Source organism: Topomyia yanbarensis, chromosome 3 (assembly GCF_030247195.1).
Source record: "Topomyia yanbarensis strain Yona2022 chromosome 3, ASM3024719v1, whole genome shotgun sequence".
NCBI lineage: Eukaryota > Metazoa > Arthropoda > Insecta > Diptera > Culicidae > Topomyia > Topomyia yanbarensis.
This window is the reverse complement of record NC_080672.1, coordinates 315,318,692-315,344,354: the sequence shown is the minus strand read 5'-3', so window position 1 is coordinate 315,344,354 and position 25,663 is coordinate 315,318,692. Positions and strand designations below refer to the sequence as shown.

The window sequence follows — 25,663 nt, the reverse complement described above, 5'->3', positions numbered from 1 at the left end:
AAGACCTGTACACCCGCCTGAAACGCAAAGCAGCGAAGGTCGGACTGGTGGTAAATGCGTCCAACACAAAATATATGCTGGTAGGCGGAACCGAAAACGACAGGATCCGGCTAGGAAACAGCGCTACGATCAACGGGGATAGCTTCGAGGTAGCGGAGGATTTTGTCTACCTAGGACCCCTTATTAACGGCTAACAATAACGAGAGCCGTGAATTCCGAAGACGCATCATCAGTGGAATTCGGGCCTGCTAAGGGCTCCAGAAGAAACTGCGGTCAAGAAAGATTCACCCCCGCACCAAATTCACCATGTACAAAACGCTTATAAGACCGGTGGTTCTCTACGGGCACGAGACTTTATCGATTTTGTTGGCTATTTTCGGCAAATTTGAGACTAAGAGAAACGAAAGCAATGAAATTGAAAGACGGATAGATATTTAAGTTAATAACTGATTCGCTCTAGAATACCTATCCGTCTTTCAATTTCATTGCTTTCGTTTCTCTTAGTCTCAAATTTGCCGAAAATAGCCAGCAATCAACTGAAAGAGCGACATTTCTTTTAGAGCTCATTGGTCATTTCAACATTGAAATAATCATTAAATAGCCTATGCACTTCAAACTACTTTCTATTTAATAAATAAATTGAAATATTAATGCCTCTTTTGCGACATTCATTCTCTCTCCGTTACTATTAGTTTGAGGGTTAGAAAGCACATGTTATCTGAGTTTTTCCTTTTTTTCGCTTTTTGAGTTTTTTGTAACACTTTGAAGCCAAAGTCCCATTTTCGCTAAAAAAACTACTAACATTTTTTGTAAAAATAGCTGTAATAATATTTTTATCAAAAGGTCTTGTAGTTACCTGGAGAATGATGTTAGGAAGAACTGTGAAAAATTTCGAAACGATTGGCCCAGTAGATTTTGAGTTATGATGCACACCGCACCGAAATTCACTGTCACTTGACCAATGAAAATTTAAGAAAATATTGTTCAAATACTGCATCATTATATGGAAAGTGATTGAATTTACTAAATCTCTCTGTGCCTCTTTTTTATTTTTTTGAAAAAAAAATTACCTTGAATACTTTACACCAAAACCCCCCACCTCTCCCCCTCCTCCTCACCCTTAAGGTTTTTAAACCTGTCCATTATGAGTTTCGTTCATTATTAACAACTCACACAAGCTTTTCGCGAAAGAATATGAGACAAAAATTTTTTGGCCACCTGTTTGTATGGAACCTTCCCATAGTGCGATGGAGCGAAAGTCAGATTGTTACTTCGACGGCTGGGAACAAACGAGCATTATAGGTATGTGAGTTACATCCTGCCTAGCACCCCAACAGACTTCACGTTCGACGTCACGGTTCAGAGACTAAAAGCGCTGTTTGGAACAACAGAATCAATGGTGAAGAAACGATACAGCACACTCTCCATTACAAAAGTCCCGACCGAAGATTACGTCACTTTTGCATGTCGGGTGAACAAAATGTGCGTGGAATTTGAGCTGTCGAAGATGTCGGAACAACAGTTCAAGTGTCTGATGTTCGTGTGCGGTTTGAAGGGAGAGTATGATGGTGATATTTGCACCAGGTTACTGTCAAAAATAGAAGATAACAATGGCGTGACCCTGGAGGCAATGATCGAAGAATGTCAGCGTCTGATCAATTTAAAAAACGACACGGCGATGATCGAAGGTCCATCAGGACAGGTCCAAGCGATAAAGAGAGGTTCATCTGCGCAGAGGAAGTTTCGAAAGCGATCGAAGGAGCGGCGAAAGGTTTCGGAGAGGCTAGAAGACGGTGAAAAGGGACCAGAAACACCTTGCTGGAACTGTGATGGAATGCACTTTTCAAAATACTGCAGTTTCCGGAGTCATCGATGTGTCGAGTGTAAGCAGTTTGGCCATAAGGAGGGCTACTGCTCGAGCGCAAAACGGTCATCCAAGCCGTCGAGACAGCGAGGAGGTAGATTTTCCACCAAAACAATCGCTCTTTCCGTCGGAAGCGTTCAGAGCAAACGACGCTTCGTACGGGTGGAAATCAACAGCGTCCCAGTACGCCTGCAACTGGACACAGCGTCAGACATCACCATAGTTTCCGAGCAAGTGTGGAAGGAGCTCGGTAGCCCAGCATTAGTTCCGGCGACGCAAATTTCTAAATCGGCATCAGGTGAACAAGTTGAGTTGCAGTACGAGTTTGCATGTGAAGTATCATTCAACGGCTCAGCACATCACGGACGAATTTTTGTATCGAAGCGTCCGCTCAATCTTCTCGGAATCGATTTCATCGACAAATTCAAGCTTTGGTCGTTACCGATGGACAACTTTTGTAATAATGTCAGCAGAGTTCCGGTCGATGCCAACTCTTTGCAGAAAGCGTACCCCAAGCTCTTCAGTAGTGTATTGGGACTGTGTTCAAAGGCCAAGGTCAAGCTGGTACTGCAGGAGTCATGTCAGCCTGTTTTCCGTCCACGAAGGCCAGTATCCTACGCCATGCTAGCGACAGTTGATCAGGAACTCGATCGTTTAGAACGGCTTCAAATTATTTCCCCAGTTGACTTTTCAGAGTGGGCTGCTCCAATAGTCGTAGTTAGGAAGGCGAATGGCAGTATACGTATTTGTGGTGATTATTCCACTGGTCTCAACGAGCGGATTCAGTCGCATCAATATCCGCTCCCGTTGCCGCAGGACATTTTTTTTCCAAGTTGGCGAATTGTACAATTTTTAGCCAAATTGATTTGTCAGATGCCTTTTTACAAGTGGAAGTAGACGAAAGTTGTCGAAAAATGTTGACAATCAACACCCACCGGGGCTTGTATCAATACAACAGGCTGCCACCCGGGGTAAAAGCTGCACCAGGAGCATTTCTCAGCTAATCGACACCATGTTAGCAGGTATTCCGGGTACATCGGGTTATTTAGACGATGTAATCGTTGGAGGCAAGGACGCTGAGGAACACCAACAGAATCTGCAAGCGGTTTTACAGCGGATTCAAGACTACGGCTTCACCATACGACCAGAGAAGTGTTCGTTTTCGCAACATCAGATCCGGTATTTAGGACTCCTACTGGATCGTCACGGTCTGCGTCCTGATCCAGCGAAGGTTGAGGCCATCAGGAGCATGCCACCTCCAAAGGACCTTACCAGCGTGCGTTCTTTCCTCGGCGCTATAAACTATTACGGGAAATTCGTTCCAAACATGAGGACTCTTCGATATCCACTGGACGAATTACTCAAAACCAGTTCGACATTCCAGTGGACTGCAGAATGCCAGCAGGCGTTCGACAAGTTCAAATCGATTCTGTCCTCTGATCTTTTACTGACACATTATGACCCAAATCTGGAGATAATAGTGTCTGCAGATGCATCATCCATTGGAATTGGAGCGACAATAAGCCACAAGCTCCCCGACGGCAAGATCAAGGTGATTCAGCATGCATCTCGGGCGCTCACAGCCACGGAACAACGATATTCTCAGCCAGATCGCGAAGAATTGGCGATACTCTATGCTGTGACAAAATTTCACAAGTTTGTGTTGGGGAGGCGGTTTCGTCTTCAAACGGATCACGCGCCGCTATTGCGAATCTTTGGGTCCAAAAAAGGAATACCAGTCTACACTGCTAACCGGCTTCAGCGTTGGGCCCTAACATTGCTTTCATACGATTTCTCCATGGAATACGTCTCGACAACCAAGTTCGGGAATGCCGATGTACTTTCCCGACTCATCAACCAGCATGTCAAGCCAGACGAAGACTTCGTCGTAGCCTGTACCACCCTGGAAGAAGACTTGAGGTCAGTAGCGGTCAGTAACGTCAAACATTTACCTCTTAGTTTCAGCATGATCAAGGAGGCTACCAAGTCCGATTCAGTTCTTCGGAAGGTGTACCGTTTCATCCATAACGGCTGGCCAAATTCCAAGCTAGATGCACACGATTGGGAGCTGCGACGATTTTACGATCGTCAAGAAGGGTTGTCGATCGTCCAAGGCTGCATTATTTTCGGGGACAGGATCGTGATCCCCGAGCTCTATCGGAAGAGGTGCTTGATTCAACTCCACAAGGGCCATCCGGGAGTGCAACGAATGAAAGCAGTCGCACGCAGCTATGTGTACTGGCCAGGATTGGATGAGACGATAGTCAGTTTCGTTAGGGCATGTCATCACTGTGCGTCCGCTGCACGGTCCCCGCCTAAAGCAGCACCGGAATCTTGGCCATCAACTACTGGTCCATGGCAACGTGTTCCTGCAGATTATGCGGGTCCGATAGACGGTGAATACTACCTCGTGATTGTCGACGCATATAGCAAATGGCCGGAAATCTTCGCAACTCGGCGAATCACGACGGCAGCAACCATCAACCTATTTCGTTCGGTCTTCGCCAACAAGGAAATGCCTGAGCTCCTCGTCACAGACAACGAAACACAGTTCAAAAGTACAGAGTTCAGCCAGTTTTGTAGCGAGAATGGCATTCAGCATCTTACTACGGCCCCTTTTCATCCGCAGTCGAACGGCCAGGCCGAGAGGTATGTTGATACATTCAAACGAGCGGTCAAAAAGATTAAAGAGGGAGATCACAATCAATCAAGAAACGTTGGACATATTTCTACTCACCTATCGAACTACGCCCAACCCAAATGTACCAGACGGGAAAACGCCGGCCGAAGCGATGTACAATCGGTCATTACGTACTTCCCTAGATCTTCTTCGAGCGCCTTGCTGTCCTGTATCAACAGCTAGTCAAACCAACACCAGTCAACCGAGGTCATTCCAACCGAATGATGCTGTTTACACAAAGACCTATGCAAACAACAAGTGGACTTGGCAATCTGGAGTTATTGTCGAGAAAATCGGTCAAGTGATGTTAAACGTATTGGTGAACTACAAGAAGCTGATTCGGTCCCACATCAACCAGCTGAGGGCCCGATCTGCGTCAGGATTTGAATTAAGGAAACAACAACTGAACCAGTTACCGATCGACATCCTGCTGAACGAATGGAAACAGTATAACCATTCAACGTTAATTGAATATTCTTCAGATGAATACTTGCCCGAAGATAGGAATTCTGCCACATTGACGCCAACGGGAAGTCAGCCTTTGGCCTCCCCATCATCCGGCAGATCTATTTCAACAATATCATCTTCGTCAGCATCGTCGGACTTCCAGTCTGCCGGTGATTCATCTCCTGTGGACCAGCCACCTAGGCGCTCTTCGCGCAACCGAAGACCGCCACAATGGTTTCAGGCATACCGCAGATATTAAGGAGGGAGATGTTGGGGACACTGGTAACCCAAAACGTAAGTTGCCACAGGGCTCATCGGTGGCAAGCAACTGTCACTCGGATCGACGTCACTAGTGCACTGCGTCACGTCCTGTGTCTTAAGAGAAGTTAAGAGTCAGTCGAGTAGTCACATATTATTTTAATGTATGTCGCGTAGTAAATTTTAGTATATCGTAACGTACGTGTTTCTATTAACCAAGCCCACCTAGTCACGTTACGACACTAAAAGACAAGATAAGCAACAGAACGCAGCCATAAAAATTACCAGTTTGTCAATTATTGCGAAATGGTGGCGGTTACTGTCATCGTTCATACTTTTTGGGACAGTCTTTACATTCATTTCGTTGGATTCAATAATGGATCAATTAGATCATGTTCATCCGACATATTCCGCATCATGATCAATCGCTTACTGCAAGGCACGTGGAATTATTTGAAGCTACCAATTTAACGACAGGACTAAACTAACCGACTCTTTACGAACATAGGGGCTGAAATTTGTGATATTTTTTCCATTTTTTTGTTCCGAAATGGTCCGGTCATACGTTCCGAATAAAGTTGTGCAATTTGTATGATAACAATGGTGGTTTGTAAAAAACTGATTTCAGTTTACATTTCTTCCATCTAATTCCATCCGACATGCCACTCAATGCCTGCGAGAAATGCATCGTTTAATTCCCTATTTTCCAGATTCCATCCGCGCTTGTCATATACACAGCTCGAAGCGGTCATCCTTTGACTGACAGTCGCTCAGATTGGCAAAAGCGTTTCCTCTTTTATCAGGAAAAAGTTTCCGATTCGCCATAGCGATCGTGTTACCGTTAGAGACAGCTCCACGTTCGCAGGTCTGAATTATTCAGTCGATGAAATTGGATTTTTCACCGATTTACCAAACCCTTATTTCTTCATCGCCATTGCCGCCACCAACCACCACTGCACTGCACGGCATCATTCCAAACTGGAGCTGTCCCACCGAGAAGCTCGTTCATTTTCCGCCTCTGCTGCCGTTGCCGGTTGCTGTGCTACGACACACAATTGCACCGATCTTTTTTGTCCCCAATCCACCCAACCCACGTGGCAATCAGCAACTACTGTCATCGCACTTTCACAGTTTTAAAAATGAATGTTCACAAGTCCACTCACATGGTTTGGTAACCGATACCCCGAGCCCGAACTGTTGGCCGAGGGCGATGCAATTTTGATGGTGTTGTAATTCATCACCAGTTTCGGGGAATTTTTCAACATGGCAGAAAGGGCTCCCTCTTTTTTAGTTCTTCTTCCGTTCATCCTTTTTTTTGGTCGTCCAATTCTGGTTTTGTTCAATGAACCATGCGGTGCGTGGAATGAGCGATCATTTGAATTTCATGAATTGTTTTGTTCGGCTACACAATAATGCTTCATACGCGGGCTGCATTTGAGAGAATTTACATTGTGTATTTATTTTTCGGTAATCGGATGTAAGCGAGCTGGGATTGCTAGGTCACAATGGAATATATCATCGAAAAATGTAAATTCATGTGAGGAAATCTATTGGTATCACAGGTTTTATTGCACGAATAATAAACAGATAGGCTCGTGCTATTTAAAAAATAAAATAAAATGTATTTGAGAGTAGTTTGACAATGTGAATTGCTTCTTTTCAAATATTGCGTTGACATAAATCTTTCCGATAGGGCATTTTATTTCATCGATAAAGTGATACCTTATAGAGATGCGTTTAGAGTACATCTCATCAGTATTTGGCACTGACTTAGCACCAGACAGATGCTAAATTCTAATACGTAACACAACTTGTGTCAAGAGAGAGATTCCGGAATATAATATCGTATAGTTTAAGCGAAATTAAACGAATTTATGCATATTCCAATACTGGTCAAAACTTGTTGCACTTGGTTTTGAAAAATCTCTTATTTGCATTATTATTTCACTATTCTAGTCTACACACTAAAACTGTTAATCATTCCATATCTTATTTTCCAGGCATTTCCATGCACAAAGGATACGCGTTCGTTCAGTTCACCAACCCGTTCGATGCCCGAAACGCATGTCACGGCGAGGACGGCCGAACCGTGCTAAGCCAGACACTGGGTGAGTTTAAAATATGTATCATAAATATTGCAGCCGTCCATCAATGATCACATGTCAAATGAGGTGCTAGCAGAGCCAGTCCCGCTATTAAACAGTCATAAATTTATAGCACTCGCATGGTAAACCGATCCGATGTTCAGTGAGGGCACACAATTAGTTGATCTGAATATGTGGAGCAAACTTCAAAACACCCCAAACGTGGCAGGAGACATGTACATCACGTCACGGAACGCGTGCCATCCGAACCTTCCAGCTGGAAGCTCATCAATCATACGGCCAGCAGAACTTGCGTGGATAAAAAAAGCGAAACTGGGAAACTTTCGCTGTCATGTCATTCATAAATTATTTTCCATTCCATCAGGCTCAGACGATCGGGGTGATCCACTATTTCCGGAGCGTGTATATACAAAACCGGATTAGAAGTTAGAACCCGTTCGATGGCCACCACCACCGGTGCAGATCCGGAAAATACGCAATGAGTTTTTTTTTCGCCTCATGAACGCGTAGAAAACAGAAGATACAGGATAGGGGACCGTTTTCTCAGCCTAATTTGTTTTGCTATGGGTCACGCAAACTCATACCTCTTTCGGCGACCGAGCCCCTGCATTCCTCGTTTAGCCAGACGAGGCCGCAATGTCAGTTACCGGAGAGCTCGTTGACGGTTCGCCCGTTCCACCTGACGGATGGTGCGTGTGACGAGGCGTCCTAGAAGCCACCGTTTTTTTCGGTTCCTTGCCAGCTAATAACTAATAGCATACATTTCCGGTTCTGCTTTTCTGGCTCTCGTTTCTAATTTATGGCAATTTTTATGCATGGCGAGCGTTGTTTTTCCATTAAAAGAAATTAATAGTGCTTTGATGGGGAGCAATATGCGGAATTATGGGTTCCATGACGCGTGGGGAAACCAGTCGTGTGCGTTTCAAACTGAAATAGGTTCTGTCAACGGGGTTGTGAGGTAGGAAAAAAATAATTTGCATACGGTTAATACTGTTTATTTTCTCGTACACAATCACACCTTCTGATAGAAAGAGAAAATTGAAAATATTTCAGCCGAGCAAATTGGTTAGAACTGAGATAACTGATTAGGGTTACCTCTATCATTTCACCCATTTGATCCCATTTAAGGGTGTACGGATTTAAATTGCATCACCCGTTCAGTTGATCGTTTCCAAACTTTCAGGAAATAAAACAAAACATTTTTGATATTACTAATTTTTTACCATGTTCATTTTATTCAATTTCATAGCCATATACAAATGCACGTATCTACCTTTTAACATCGTCCAGAATGCAAATTTAGGACTAAACAACTTTACCTTTTTATGTCCTTGGAGAAGTTTTCGTAGTTTATGAGCCCCTTCTTTTTGTTAAAACAACAGTTAGGGTGTTTTTATTTCGATTTTAAATCTCTTTTAAAAATATCTTTAAGCCTATGTGCGGGACTGAGAATCGAATCCAGATGAGCTGCGTACAATGCAATCGATTTACCAACTAAGTACGCTATTCCCACTCCCTAAGTACTAATTTTACCAACATAAAAAAAACTTTTAATCATTCTAGATAACTCAGTGAAGTTGAAGATCGATAATGTTTCAGAAAAGTTTTCACTCGATCAGTAGTTAGACCATATTACCGAATTAGTCCATCGCGTGCCAGAGTGAGATAACTCTGGATTAGGGTTCGCAGTAGGGTACGTCGCGGTGCGGATGTGGGCGGTAAATGGATAATCCGCACCGCAACCGCAAAAAAATAATAAAACCGCACCGCACTGTATTTAACGCACCGCACCGCGCGGTAATGCGATAAATGCGGTAAAATTCTGTATTTTTGAAAAGTGTGTTGAAAAATTATTCATTAATTTGTATAACCATATATAATAAAATATTATTCTTATTTACACGACAATTAACTTTGACGGACTCCTCAGAATGTAACATTTCTTAAAAAATGTCAGCTTTGTAAGTTTTATTAATAAAATGCCGTTCATTTTGAGATAAATACTTTCGTAACAAGGTATATATTAGCATAGCACTGATTCAGAAGTCCTATGAAATGTAGCTGTATTTCATCATTTTACATACAAAAGCGTTCTTCCGCAGCAATTAATAGGAAAACTTTTAATTTAATTATCAGAAATCATTCTACACATAACATAACAGGAATCCAACCCATCTCAACCGGTACAGAGTTGTTGAAGGACATTTGAAAAACTGCAAAAGATGTATGATTTACAGTATTCAGCAGAAATGTTAATACGAATAGAGGATTTTAGGAACAAAATACCTCAAAACACTTACTTCGTATTTTTCAAGAAATGGATGTATTCTTATTCAAATACTAAGATTGCTCCCTTAAAATTGTATGAGTTGTAATTTTCTAATAGCTAGTTCGAAAGTTCTGCCTTTTTATGTATTTTTTTCTAATATTTTTCCATAATGCCAATGGCAAAAACTTCAATTGAAGTTGGTAGGGGTCAAAAATTGTCCAAACTGTGCAAAACTTGGCATATGGGCTAACTTTGACACTTGTCACAATATTAAGGGAGGCTTTGAGAAACACAAAAAAAAACGAAATACCCTACACTAACTTCGAAAGCTTTGATTTCAAAAAGTTACAAAATACTCCTAACTGAAAAATATTAGTTGTTAATTTGGTAGAAAATATTCCCAGTTGGACGAACAATTGACGTATGTGAAAAAAAGTTATGTAGAAGGAGTCTTAACAACGGACTGCAGAAAAATTCATTGCGAATTTACACAGAAACCAAAAGAGATAGAAAATGGACCCCTCCTTATTTTGGACGTTTTTCAAACATTTGTCTCTCTTACTGGTGATTCCTTCAAATTCGTTTGGTTTGATGATGATAATTACATTCTTTGGGTTGTTTTTAAGTCTTAAGACTTTTTACATTTCTTATAAAAGAAATGTATAGAATTCGCTCAAACTTTCAAGATTTTTTCCGAGGCCCGGAGGGCCGAGTCTTATATACAAATCGACTCAGCTCGACGATTTGGGACAATGTCTGTGTGTGTGTGTGTCTGTGTGTGTGTGTATGTAACGGACAAATTCTCATTCGTGTTTCTCAGCAATGGCTGAACCGATCTTATCCAAACCAATTTTAAATGAAAGAACTAAAAAACAGTATGAACGCTATTAATTTGTTTTTGATTCTGATGTTTAGTTTTTAAGATATGAATGTTTGAATGCGTAAAAATGGCGTTTTTTGCAGTTTTTTTAAATTATCTGCCGGTATTGACAATGTAGTTTAACAATTTATATGTTTTAGACAGCTTTAACGAATACCTTTCGAACAAGCTATAGATTGTTGAAATCGGACTATTATCAAAAGAGATATTTAACATTAAATGCGGACGAAAGATTTTTATCATTTCCCATTGCCAGAAATATGACCAAAACATGTAATCTATTATTAACGCCAAAACGGCTTATTTTAGGTCAATAGTATCTTCGGAGAATTTAATGGAGGAAATATGCTCTTTCTTCTGGTATTGTGCTTTTGCTGATTAATCCCCCTGTGAGTGAGATATTTTCACAAATTTTCTTGGAAGTGATTATAATGAAATGATGCCTTCAGCAAATTTGTAGCTCTTACTGTTGCGAATAACTTTACTGAAGACTTCAAATATCTATTTTGAATACTTTAAAAGTTATGGCTTGTTGTTTGTGGATTACTCTTCGTCGCCTATTTATTGTTCAATATAGTAATAATCCATTGAAATAAGCTAAACATTATTTCGATAAATAGAATTTTGTATTTCATTTTTCTATCTACAACCGCTAGAAATAATCACCGAACACTTCCAAGTTGTCTGGAAGGAACTTGATAACTTATCAGTGCAAAAATGTTCATTTGTGCGAACCTTCTGACTGCAATTTTTCTAACTTATGACCATCGGATCGATCTGAAACCTTTCGGAAAATGAAAAGCGAAATAAATAACTCCAAGCAATGGCGTAGCCAAGAGAAGGTTTTGGGGTTTAACACCATACAGCCCCCCCCCCACCACACAAAAAAATATTGGATTGGAGTTGAAAATTTATTGATGCAAACTGATTTAATTCAATATTACAATAACATTATCTGATCCGTAGATTGATAACCTGTTGTTGTAAACATCATGAGGACTTGTGATAAATTGTCGGAATGGGGTCCTGATATGTAACTGATCTATTGGTATTGATTTCACAGTTGTCTAATAGCATCAATATCAAATTCCTGCCTGAAAACATTCCAATAGAAAATCCCAGAGTTCTGTAATCAATCATAATCCTCAGATTTATTTTCAAATTTTCAGCTTTTTTCCTACACAATATTACGAAAGCTTATTAAACAATTTTTCCTAATAAGTTTGTGAAAATTTTAAACTATTTGAAATTTTTTAATAGTTTCATTTTTTATTTAACCGAGATTTTTTAATAAATAGTGACCATCGCTTCACAACGTAGTCTATTTTTCATGGCTTGCGGTGAGCACGATCTCGCGAATTGCTGAACTGAAAATTATGGAATAGAAATTAATTTTTAGTATTCTTTACAGACCCGCTGGTGCCCTAAGACGATTTCGCTAGATTTTTAGAGCACTGTGCACTAGACTGCCCAGAAAAATGATGAATTTTTGAAAACTCAATCGGCCCACCCCTGAGTCGATTCCTAGTCCCACCAGAAGTACTTGTACCAAATTTGAAGCAAATCGGACAAGTCTAACTACCGGACCAACGTGCCTGAAATTTATATTGGATTTTTCAACAATTTACATGGAGAAAACTCACTTGCTCGTATTTTCGCCGCTAGGTGGCACTGTATACATCGTATTATCACTGTAAGTGAAAATAAGAAAGATATTTTAATTATCTATAACTTTGTCGAAGACTGCTAGTAAATCCGGCTATGTTAAAAGAAGTTATTAAACTTTTAACGAAGGGATGTCTGAGTCAGATTTGCATGGGGCCTAGCAGTGCATGGTTGTGTATCAGTACTCGTGTCCCGCGAACTATATATTTTTGTGAAATAATGGTTAGATTTAGCCGAATAGTATGTTTACAAGAATTATAGTAAATAATACGAGTTATGTTTTGGTTAGAAAATTTTAGTTCCACCTGTGACCGCATAGAGGGCGCCACTACTAACTTTTCATAGAAGAGAGATAGAGTATCAAGATGTTCAGAAGAAATACTGAAAAATGCCTGTTCTATAACTTTGTAGAAGACACCAAATTTCTATCTCTCTCCTATGAAAAGTTAGTAGTGGCGCCCTCTATGCGGTCACAGGTGGAACTAAAATTTTCTAATCAAAGCATGACTCGTACTATTTACTATAATTCTTCTGAACATACCTAAACCTAACGATTATTTCACAAAAATGTTTAGTTCGTGTGAATCGAGTACTGATACACAACCATGCACTATTAGGCCCCATGCAAAACTGACTCAGACATCACTTCGTTAAAAGTTTAATAACTTCTTTTAACAAAGTCGGATTTACTTGCAGTCTTCGACTAAGTTGTAGACAATTCAATTATCCTTCTTATTTTCACTTACAGTGATAATACGATGCATACAGTGCCACCTAGCGGCGAAAATGCGTGCTGGTACAAACTTCAGGCCCGTTGGTCCGGCAGTTAGACTTGTCCGATTTGCTTCAAATTTGGTGCAAGTACTCCTGGTGGGACTAGGAATCGACGCAGAGGTGGGCCGATAGGGGTCATTTTTTTCCTGTCACCCTACTGTGCACCCAGTTCATTAACGCAAGTGACGGAAGGTTATCGAAAAGTTTCGTGAAAATGAAAGTTCCAGTAATGATGATGATTTTCCCAAACGGTTCGTTTTCGTGAGGTTTTTATTTGTTCTTTGGCTTAGGATTAGCGATAATAATTCAAATCATGAATACTACTGGGAAGTCACCTTTAGAAAAAGTCGATGTCGAAGTAAAATTTGAAACTATGCACGCATGCACTTCAGAGATAGCGTGATATCAGGAGCTGCGATTTCATTTCAACGCTTTTTTTGTGAAAAGGGCGATACTTACAAATGTAAACATAGGGTTTTTTTTTCTTACATGCGAATGAGGGCTTTGAAACGCAACAAATTTACCTAATTGATTCTACGATATTGCTTTCTTAAACTACAGAAAAAATACAACGGGCGAAACTGTATTTTAGTTTGTTTATTTAAAGTTTCGCCCTCCACGCTCCATGCAAACAAACAGGGCGATACTTTTTTTGCTAGCAGTTTAGAGGCGAAACTGTTATTTTCGTATTTTTTAGGATTATCAAACTGATACCAGCTGTAAATAGTAACAATGATCTCTATTGAAAAAACACGGACGAAATCGGTGGTGCAGAACGGTAGTTATTGTAAAAAAACGTAAGGGCGATACTTCAATGCTGATAGAAGGGACCGAAAAAGTAAACAATCGCCAAAGGGGCGATACTATCATTTTGTCAATTTCAATAGCAAAAACAAATTTTAATTTAATAGTTTCAAATACTTTATGAAGTTTTGGGTTTCGATCACTGAATCATGCAATCTTGGATTCAAAAAACACAATAGTTCTTAAATAGGTAATAAAACCAAGTCTGGAAATATTCACTGTTGATTTTCTTTGAATGGTATCACTGCTAGTATCGCCCTTTTCAAGAAAAAGCGTTGATTTCTTAGTTTTCAGTCGCGTTGGAAATTTGAGTAAAATATAAACTTCAAATCGATTCAAAAAAAAAAATCGTTTTTTTTTGTTTCAGTACAATATATAACCCCTTTAGGAAAATTCAGTTTTCCCACCACAATATAGATATTTTATTAACAGAGCATTAACAATAATTCGTTGGTACGTCTATTTTATGGGCCATTTTTTCGCTTTCCCATTGATTTGGTTTGATATTTCTAGCACTGATGTTGTCCTATGCTGATTTGAGCGATTCTCTGAGTCCTGCCACTATCCCATGTAGTATGTGTTATCAAAAACATCGCGAAGCATCAAGTTCTAAATGCTCTCAAACGATATAATATCCGAAGAGTGATAAGAGTTATAAGAAATGTCTCATCACACTGTTAGGTGGATTAAACACGTTTTTAAGTTCATCTTTAAGTTCTCCAAATTAATCAAAATTCACAGTTGAGAAAATGTCATCGTAAACGATTCATAATTCCATAAATTGGATTTGACAGTACAATTCAATTGTTTTCCAATGATTGTATTGTGCATTTTATATATTTGAAAAGGTTCGTAAATTTTCCAAAGTGTTCAAAATATGTTGTAAAAATAATGATGCCAAATTATATTGGACACAGCTTATAGATTTTATTTCTTAGTAAAAGATTGCGTTATCAATAAACAAAATGTAAAAAATTAAGTAGCGATAGGTCGAATACAGATTATATTCGGATTTCTTTTCAAGTCATTGTCAAGTCCATGGCAAAAAGTTTAAATTTACTTTTTAATGCAGACTGCAAACTTTATCAATTATTTTTTTAAGTGCGGTTGCGGTAATACCGCGCGGTAAAAGCACATTTCCCGCACCGCATCCGCGAGAAAAAGTGTCTCACCGCACCGCAGTTTTTGCGGTGCGGGTGCGGTGACCCTAGTTCGCAGTACCGACCCATTTTGGCGAGAACCGGTACTGCAGTACTAAAGCCCCCAGTACCGGTAAAATACCGGAACTAGAATTTTTTTTTCGAAAGATTTGAGAAACGCTTCAAAGTGAAATTAAGCTCTCAAACTGATGTCTCATTGCAGCAGAAGGTATTTTTCGAATGCGGCACCTTCGTTTGTTTCGAGATCTAGGGCACGTTGAATTCAAGAACTGCTAAGCAGTGCGACTTTCGTCGACTTCAATTGGTAGTAAATATAAGAAACCCTATTATGAGCAGTAAATGGAAGCGAGAATGTTAATCCGTGTACGTTGGTCATATTTCGTCTCGGCATTAACGCTTTGCTGTAAAGTGGTTTCGACTTTTATGCATACCAAGGCTCCTAATTCCCTGTAAACCAAGGAGTTTTTCTGTCTTTTCCAATCTCCAAAAATTACGAATCGATCCATTCGAAGCAATTCACCAACTCTGAAATTGTAAGCAACTAAATCGCTGTTCGTTCTTTTATAGATAAAGATTTTTAGCGCAAACCAAATACGGACATGACTTAGGCCACAGCCTTATTACGCGCAACCCAGTGAATAATTGGAACAAATCAGAATGTCGCTAATAAAAAAATGAAAACAAATTTTTACTATAATGCTGGATGTGAATAGGGGAGCCCGGGGTTAGTTGGCGGTTGGGGTAAGTTGGCGGAACCCCCTTTTCTCTGTTTCTATTAGACATAAAGCGCTGTCCCTCGTTGAGTACCTCAAGTAATGTGAAACGCATTATCCAATGTGTTTTTGTTCCGAAACATTATGTTTTGTAGAAGCTGTGGGCAATATTGTGCTTTTGAGCATACTTAGTAAATTTTCTTAATATTGAACATTTTGTGTTATTTAAAGTGGTTTTCAATCTATTCCCCGAAAGATTATTTCAGCCAATCGCCTGAAGAATTTCGAAAATTTGCTTTTGAATATGGAGTATGCGTCGAAGCCAAAATGACAGGGTATTGAGACTGAAATATAATGAAAAGTGTTGAATACTATACATTTTTATTGAAAAAACAATCGGCACAATTCATTTGGACCACTTATGTAATTGTATTTCCATTGGATTGCTTATTTTCTAAAAGTACCGGCTGGGGTAAGTTGGCGGCTTTTCCGCGTCTTATATTTTTGTCTCTAGAAATGAAGACAACGAATTAAACATTTTAATAAAATTCAGAGATGTTGCCAACAGTCTACCCTTTCATGCCACGTGTTCTATTTTGCAAGATCTACCAAAATCAAAGCGTTAAAAAATGTAAACTGAAAACACCGCCAACTAGCCTCAGTCTCCCTTACTTTGATATTTAGTAGAAGATAGTTGAAATTTTATTTCGACCAAATAGCGGGGAAATGATCCCACCTAATTTCCTCACAAACAAGTAAGCTGAACGATTTATCTAGAAGGAAACGAACGTCGAAAGAAGGGAACATACAGGAGTTCTTTATTACAAAACAGACTGAAACGCCGATTCATAACCTAATGAAATCAAACATAAACAGTCGAAAATACAGCAAAAATATATTTAAAAAATAATTAAATACAATTAAAAGCCACCTTGTAGACCGATATTTGGAAACGGGTCCCGCTATTATGGAGTCTACATATTTTTCATAAAAATAATGTATGGTACCGAAAATTCCGGTACTGGCTTCTGTTCAGTACCGGTATTACGGTACCAATAATGGGTCGGTATTCCCGAGATTTTCGGTACCGATATTACCGGTACCACAACCCTACTCTGGATCCTACTCCTCCGTTAAAGAGTCCGACATTTACCTGATCGCCCGGATTCCATTTGAAATGACTACTTCAGGAGAGGCTGCGTTCATGCACTTTGCTTGATTACAGGCCTTGCTGTGCGTTAGAGATGGTCGGGTTTCAATTTTTTCGAACCCGAACCCGAGAGCTTGAAAATTGAAAAACCCGAACCCGACCCGAGCCCGAAATTATAACATTTGAAAAACCCGCACCCGACCGAGCCCGAAAATTTTAAAATTAGAAAACCCAGACCCGACCCGTACCCGAGAATGAAAACTTTGTATAACCCGAACCCGACCCCGAGAATTTTAAAATTTGAAACCCCGAACCCGAACTGTACCCGAACATTTTTAATGTGAGAAACCCGATCCGAACCCGATGCTAATATGGAGAATCCACCAAAGATTTCGAAGATTTTTAATTTTAGGCACCCTAGGTACATCTTAGAATAGTAGAATCATCTGAATCTGAAATAGCACCATACGCGTTGAGTTATATCTGCCTATGGCAAAAAAAAATCACTGGCGAGTAGAATCCGCATTTTTATTTGCTATTATTCAACGTCGAATTTGTAATGTTATGAGAAACTTACAAATCGTCGATATATTAACCGGAATGTAGAATAAATCGGTCGCTAACTCATGGAGAAATAAAAACCTTAATGGTGATAGTTTCAAGCAACCTTGCCCGTCGTACTTAACCAAAATTTCTAATTTTGCATCAAAAGCGAATTCCATACATTTCTTTTCTAGTAAATGTGAAACCATTCCTGTTAGGCAGTTTTGTATGATTTATCACATGTATTAAATTAGCTATGGTAATTGGCCACAGCAGTATCACCAAATTTGTGATTTCAAAATATGGGAATTATGGAATCGTCTCCGAGCTACAATGCCCTTTTTAGTCAATAGTTACAGTTTATTTTAACTGCAAGCAATCTTTATCATAAATCAATTTGATTATTATTAAACTTCCATTAAAGCAGGTACAACCTATTTGTTGCATTTGACCAACTTAACAGTGCTCGCTTAAAGTTTGTTTGGGGTACAAATGTACCTTACAAAACCGTTTACGTTACTGTTTTGTCATGTTTACATAATTCCGAAGACATTATTATATCTTTTTTTTAAAGCAAAGCATCGATACATAGCAGTGGCGTAGCCAGAAATTTGGTTTGGAGGGGGTTTTGATGAAAATCGCAAATTTTTTGAAAAAATGCTAAAATTTAATATGAGTTTGATAAATTATTGAAAACTCAAAAACATAAGTAGTCTAACAGATGTCATTCCAGTCTGCAAACAAGAAGGATCAACATGGAACAGTTTTCAAACCTCTATAGATTATTTTCTTGTATAATATGTCAATGAAGTCAAAAATTGCGATCTTTTAAAGTGGGATAAATGATCTAAAAAATTTTCAGCGTTCAAGATCACCTAATATAATAATCCTTGACTTTGAAGGTTTGACAACTTCGGGAAGTTATCAACATAAAACAGCGCCTGCTTTGATATAGAAATATTAGTGATTAACTCTCATAGAGGTAATTATGGTGAATTAATTTTTCAAAAATATTAAGAGACATGGTGCCTTCAGCAAAGTTTTTGATAATGTCATTTCAAACAATTTTGTTGAAAATATGAATTCAACATATAGATTTAAATGGACTGGGCCTGCTATATTTCTTCTTAGTGAAGAAAAATTTAGGTGAAAACTATTTTTTTCTGCGCTACGGATAAAATTGTTTGAAACAATCATTGCGAGTTGAGAACACAAAACCTATAACATAATTTGATGGATGGAACTGAAACTTGCGTTTCGACTTCATCTCATCAGAATCCGACACTAACTTGGTGGGCGGACTAAGCTTGCGCCGAATTGATGCTAGCTCCTGAAAATGGAATCACTCTTTGTGTTTTTGAGTCCTTTTAATATCTGGGAATTATTTGTTTTATATCTAGTCCCCTTATTTTTTTTGTAAGCTTCAAAGGCACCTTGAACGCAATGTGAATTTATTATTTAATTACCGCAGAAGAGATTTATCAAATACAGTAATTTCAGAATAGCTTGTTGTAAAGGTTTTCTACTACTATATTTCGATACTCTGAATATGTGGGATATTTATGTCTTTGACAAAGTTGTTTGAAATAGCACTTTCGAAAACTTTGCTGGAGACATTAAGTCTCGACCCAAATTTGGTTGAAGAGTAATTCTTGTCTATAATTACTTCTAGGAGGATTAACCGTCAAAATTATTCTATCAGCAGATGAACAGTTTTACGTTTTGAAATTCTTCAATGTTACTTAACATCGAAATTTGGCAGTTGCGAATGAATGTGATCGTGACCATTAAAAATTTATCGAGCATTAATTTTACTTTTCTTCATTAGTCAACCTCACAACATGCAGTACTAGTACGTAGCACACAAAATTTTAGTACGCCATTCATTGCATCCTGCTAAGAGGCTATTCATATAGTTGATAATTCAACAAAAATCCAATGCTCATAAAACCGATCCCGACCTGCCAGAGACAAAATTACATCAGCTTTCAACTAGTTTCTGAAATGTTATTCTTGTTGTTAACCATATTGAATTGTTGTCTAAACTCTACACAATCTAAAAAAATACATTTTCAGCAAATGTTGAAATGTATGTAAGTTTTCGGTAAACAAGCTTATGTTTTATATGCAATCAACCTATTCAAATTTAGATTCCCATTCGAAAAATTGTCTCTAATCCATATTTTGAAGCATCTTTCCAAAAATGAGCTCATAATAATTCAGACAGTTATTTTATTTTACATTGAAGTAATTTGACAACTATGGGATTTTGGCTAAGAGATAAGTTACAAGATCCCCTTCCCATAATTTTCCAAAAGTTCTCATGACGCTTTAAACACAGTTCTCAATGTAGTGATCAGAGAATATTTTTCCAAAAATATTTTGTGGAATATTAAATTAAATTCGTCAGCATCAATTTTTTTTTCAATCCAATTAATTTTGGTTTGGGGGGGGGGGGTTTAACCTTCAAAACCCCCCCCTGGCTACGCCACTGATACATAGTAAGCGAAAAACTTGTGTAAAATTGTATGTTTTAGAATAAAACTATCCAATTTAATTATAAATTTAATAAAAATTAGGCATATTAGAGCGATTTTAGTTCTGGGGTACAAATGTATCCCACAAAACCGTTTACTTAGAGAAAATGACTCGAAACCGTTGTTGGGTTAATGGACAATTAACATTCAATATGTAGCAAAAAGTACTACCATTAAGTGCACTCGCAACACCCACTGTTCGATTTCTCGCGACTGTCAAAACGACCAATCAGGAGCGGATCAATAGATTGGTTATTATTGTTTGTACTTCCCGTAGATTTCTACACTCGCTTTGCTTTAGACACTATTTGCATTATGCTTTAGCAGAGTTTTACGCGTTTACTCTGACCGCGGCCTACGTATCGGCTTTAAAGTACCTGTCGAAATTAATATTTTAAAACAGAAAGTTGAACCAATATTTTCCGATTAATTCCTGTTGACTTGATTTATTACTAATTAGCATTAAAAATAAATCGCAAATAGATTTTAGATGTAAGACTCAAAATTTTAAAAACCCGGACCCGACCCGAGAATTTCAAATTTGAAAACCCGGAACCCGAGAAGCTTAAATTTATAGAACCCGAACCAGACCCGAAACCCGTCGGGTTCGGGTCGGGTCCGGGTTTCGAACCCGACCATCTCAGTGCTCGTGCTAGTTCCTTGGTCTCATAATCACCATATCAGTCCTGCACGGCATGATACTTTACATGCTTTCCTCTCTGCGTTGACCAGTTGGATGCCGTGGTCGATCCAGCGATTCCGGTTGGAGGGGTACTTCCCGTTCACTGGTGCATCGGCAACCCTGTACTGGTAGTATGTCGTGTTCGATGCTACTCGGCGTAGTCCCCGACAGTGGAGCTAGCCTATCTCGACGGAGAGTTCCCCGACGAAAGAATGTCTCCCGAAACCGTTGACAGACACGTTATTCTTGCTTCGAAGAAAACTGACCGAGTGCCGAGCTCTGTCCAACGATTCCGGGTAGAGGATTGCGTCCGGTTCATTGGTGTCCCGACGATTAAAACCGGTAATTCGCTACGGGCTACCCGGAATAGTCCCCGACGGTGGATCTTTCCTACTTCAACGAAGAGTTCCTCAGCAGTGGAAGAACTTTCGATAGCGATGCTACCCGGGGGGCAGATGCCGAGATCAGTCCAGCGACGTTTGGCCGGATGCCGTTTGGCCCGTTTGACGGAATGCCGTTTGACCGAATGCCGTTTGGCCGGATGGGCCGCTTGGTCGAATTTCATTTGACCGAATGCCGTTGGGCCGAATGCCGTTTGGCCGAATGAGCCATTTGGCCGAATGCCGTTTCGCAGAATGCTAATTGGCCAATAGCTATTTGACTAACTGCCACTTAGCCAAAAGGGCCAATAGACCGAACGGGTCAATTGACCGAATGTAAATTTGCCGAATAGGTCGCTTGGCCGAATGCCGAATGCCGACTGGTCTAACGGATCGTTTGGCCGAATGGGTTGTTTGACCGAATAGGTGGTTTGGCCGAATAGGTCGTTCACTGTTTTTAAATCCCAATGTTTCGATAGCTTGTACAGGGAAGACCATATTGCGGAGTAATAGATCAGACAAATTTTACATTTAACTTATTACATACTTCATGTACTTACAAAATACTGATTATAGTTTCTCGTTAATATCACTGACATGTAAGTGGATGATCAAAATATAGGAATTTTATTTTCTGGTACAAACGCTACAAATAATACACATTAAATTGTGGAGTTTGTGGTTTGTCAGTACATCACGAACCGAGACATTGGGTGATCTTCCTCGGCCCTAAAGGGATTCCAATAGTTGAGATTTGGCAGAACAATATTCGGCGCATGCCCAGACAATATATTCGTTCCAGTAGATCTTGTACGCGTACACATTTGAGCACTCTTTGTCACACCATGGGTTCGGAGACTGTCCGCGGGAGTTTGCGTCTGGTACGCGTTTAGTCTGAGCTTGAATCGCAATGTCGAGAATTAAGCCTGCCAAAAACTCCGTACTCTTCCTCCGGAGGAAGATCGTTTGATCAGATTTCGCAGATATCGCGGACGAGTAGCTCTTCCAGTTAATATTTCATGTGAGCTCTTACGAAACATTGATTGTATTCGATAGCTCTGAACAATTAGCAATAGTAATAACAATTGGCAGCTGGTCGCTACCGTCGAGATCAGCGACTATCATCCACATGCGATCTAACCGCAGCAATGTCGAGCAGAGAGACAAGTTTAAGGCGCGCTGGGGGAGCCGGAATCGGTGTCGCTTCGCCTGTGTTCAAAATGGCCATGATGAAGTTGTCGCAAAGCTCGTGGTGTGAGGCAGATCGATTATCGTCATGAAGGCAAGCCTATGTCGTACCGTGGGGGTTAAAATCACCTAAAACTAGCCTCAGTGGGCACTGTAGCCGGAAAAAACCTTAAAAAGTTATATTTCAAATATTGATATATTTTATTTTTCCTAGGTTTCTTATCTATTAAATACCATATATTCAAAAAAATTTGACCATTGAATGAGGATTAGATTTTAATGGCAATTTAAACGTCGCTATGCCAGGCAATTCTAATGATTTACATTTTTGAAATCACTGTATCAATCTTCACTTCAAAAACATGTTACTCTTTCAATTTTTAACCGATTTGAGCAAAAATAAAGGGGCTTTGAAGATCTTCGTTGATCATTCCGAAATGTTTGCCAAATTTCATTCGAAGTATGATTTATTTTCACATATATATTTTAGGTGGTCTGATAGCGAACATGTGCTCTATACAATCATGTGAAACAGGTCTTGTTATGCCCCTTTTTCCCAGAGAGGTTTAAAATTGACATCTTTAAATGTTTGCTGATATGGAGGCGCACGGTTACTAGTGCAATATAACAACTGAATAAAACGTAAACAAACTCTTTTTGTAGAGATTTAACGTAATTTTGTCCAATTATTATGGTATTGTTGATAGGTATAACTAATCAGTAAAACAAGATCTAAACAAATTGTTTAATGCTAATAAGATAGATTCGATAAGGCTGTATGAAAAAAAATATCTCATTCTTTATTTCTTGTGACATTGAAAACGAACCCAGTACCCCAAAATTACATGTGATATCCAAGCAAATTAAGCAATATTTTTGGTTTGGTACGAAGACCTGCCACTGTGGTGCGAGGAGGAGTTCTAAAATATCGCAAAGCCGTCAGTGGCCAACTGAGGCTCTAGAGGAGCCTCAAGTCGTACATCTTTGTCAACAGTTGTTACGGCATTTAATTAGCAAGGGACTGGAAGGTGAAATATATTTTTCAATATTTAGAGCCATAGTACTCAAGGGAGATCAAGGAGTTGAAGGGAGAAAGTTTAGAAAAGCGTGGAAGGATCATATATGCAAGCTTAGAGCTCACCGGCGACTTAACTTTTTGTCTGCTACTGTAGGAGTCAGGGTCTTTTGGCATTAGAAATGCGAATCACCTGAGTCTACGGCATGTCCGGACAAGCGTAAAGTAACTTGTTACTTCATGCTGTCGGAACCGACAAAAAGTTAAGTCACGGTAAACTTCCACACTAAGCATTTGCGACGTTGAAACTCATTGAATGAGCCAGCTTTGTTTGTTCCCTCACCAATTGTCTGCCTGAGTGATTTTATTTTATCGACTATTGTGACTGTCTCAGCGTCTGTGTTATATGGTCACATGTGTGGCTGATTTGCACGGTGTCGGCAGCTTTCACCCAAAGCTGCGACGATGGATCCCCATCACGGTAAGTTCTATTTTTACCATTTTTTTATTGAAAAATATACTTCACCTTCCAGTCCCTTGCTAATTAAATGCCGTAACAACTGTTGACAAATTGACTCAATAGGTCGTTAACAAAAAATGGTTAACAAAAAAATGGTAAAAAAAATCGTACATCTTTGTTGGTTTTCTTTGAAATTAAGTGTTTATTTTGACGCTTTCATTAATTTTCACGAAATAAAAATATTATCACCTTCTCCGGTAAGAAAGAAAAAATCAAATAAATGTTATCCGGAAAATTCGTGAAGACGGAGAATTTTGCGACTCATCTTATCTCGGGAAAGTTGGACATCGGATAAGCCTCTTCTTGCGAGAGTGAGAGAGAATTACAATGCCTGGTCAGAGGGAGATATTTTTTCACGGGCCCATTGCACAGTGCACGTTAGTAGGAGAACCAATCCGGCGCACAGTGTCGCATAGCCGGACAAAACCTTAAAATTTTATTTCAGATTTTTCATGGTGTAACATTTTTCTCTGTTTCTTAACAGGTTTAATAGAGTCTTCTCAAAATATTAAATCCCGAGGACGAGATTTCGATTTTTTACAGAACTTCAAAGGTGAAATAGATGACTTAGGTTTGAAAACTGTTATCAAATCTAAGTTATTCAAATGAATATATCTTTTTAGTTAAGATTCCGATTGGGGTCAAACTGATTTCATTTGAAAGGTTATTCGCTGTACTTATAACTGCCATTCGATTTAGTCGATACAAGCCTTTCTTCTCGCTCAGACTTGAAAAACAAAAAATAAATAATGCAATATTTTAAAGTCATGTTCAAAGTGGCTGTACTTTTTTTTGAAACGGTTCGGAAAGATCGCTTGTTGTTCATGATACTTGAAAATTAGTTTACTTTCCTAAAATGAATATCTTGTTTTGCCCCTTTCTGCCCCGAGGTATGAAAAAAGGTGATTTTTCATGATATGTCTGGAGGAGACGCATGGTAGCCTTTGACTACCCAGGGTTCGCAATATAATTTATAGATGTGTCTTATCATTATCAACAATTGAAAAATGTGTATTCTGCTAAAAACTTCACTGCGCCTATTTTTTTGAAAATGAGTTTCCGGAAATAGTGCACTTTATGTTCGTAAATGTTGAATTTTCGAACCACCCTAAGTGCCAAAATTTTGAGGTAATTAAAAACCAAAAAAAAGACATCAAATATGAACTCAGCGTCGCAAAATTACCCTAATGTAAAGTTTTCATCAAATTCTTTTTGAGGTTTTGTTCACTTTTGAGGTTTTTTCCGACTTTTGTATGGAAGGTGATCACTGTGCGGCGTTAGCTTGGGCCTTGTCACTAAGTTTAGTGTCGGAATCTGATGAGACGAAGTCTTAACGCAAATTCCATAACTAAATAAAGAAGCGATGTCAATTAGAAAGTGACTTAAAACAAACAGGGACAGCCATAAGAGACAACTTGAATAGTGGAAGTTTCCCCTTATCGGGAAAACGAAAATGTGCATAATTAAAAACATTACGTCATCCAAACAAATTTAACAGTGTACATCATTTACTTTTTACCCAAAAATACACAGCAGCTATTTTCTTTCTTGTTAATTGCCATTTTTCCATATTTTATTCCAATTACATTTATAATTTTAAATCAACATTTTTCGAATGTTCCTAAAAATTATCCAAACCTGCTAAATATGAGATGGACTCTTGCGGACGCTACTCACTCAAGTCGGTAGGTTACTAACATGACATTTATTACGATGCTGACGGCTCTCTTGAATTTGTGAATAGCTACTGGCCCTAATGCTGGTGTTTTATAACTACTCAACCCTGCACTAAACGCAATTCGAATGATCTGAAAACTCATTTGGACGCATGCCTACATCTTCATTAGAACGGGTTGGAATTTCACTTCAGCTATTCCAAAGTATGAGCGGGAATTCCGTGATATCAACCACCAGCCAATCAACCGCGTAAACAACAAAGATCTTGTGAAATTTGCTCCAAGAACACCGAAACAAATTGCCTTGCCGTAAAATCAGCAATGATGTACGACCCCATGCACATCGGAATCCG

At 39.2% G+C, this 25,663-nt stretch overlaps 1 protein-coding gene across 2 annotated transcripts in view; it reads left to right on the top strand.

Annotated features, from left to right (window-relative positions):
• Window positions 1-25,663, top strand: part of LOC131692145 (uncharacterized) — a 309,783-nt gene that overhangs the window by 166,889 nt on the left and 117,231 nt on the right. For both annotated transcript variants that reach the window (XM_058979022.1, XM_058979021.1), the window contains exon 3: window positions 7,250-7,357. In XM_058979022.1, the coding sequence (XP_058835005.1) occupies window positions 7,250-7,357 (108 nt within the window). The remainder of the gene's footprint in view (window positions 1-7,249; window positions 7,358-25,663) is intronic.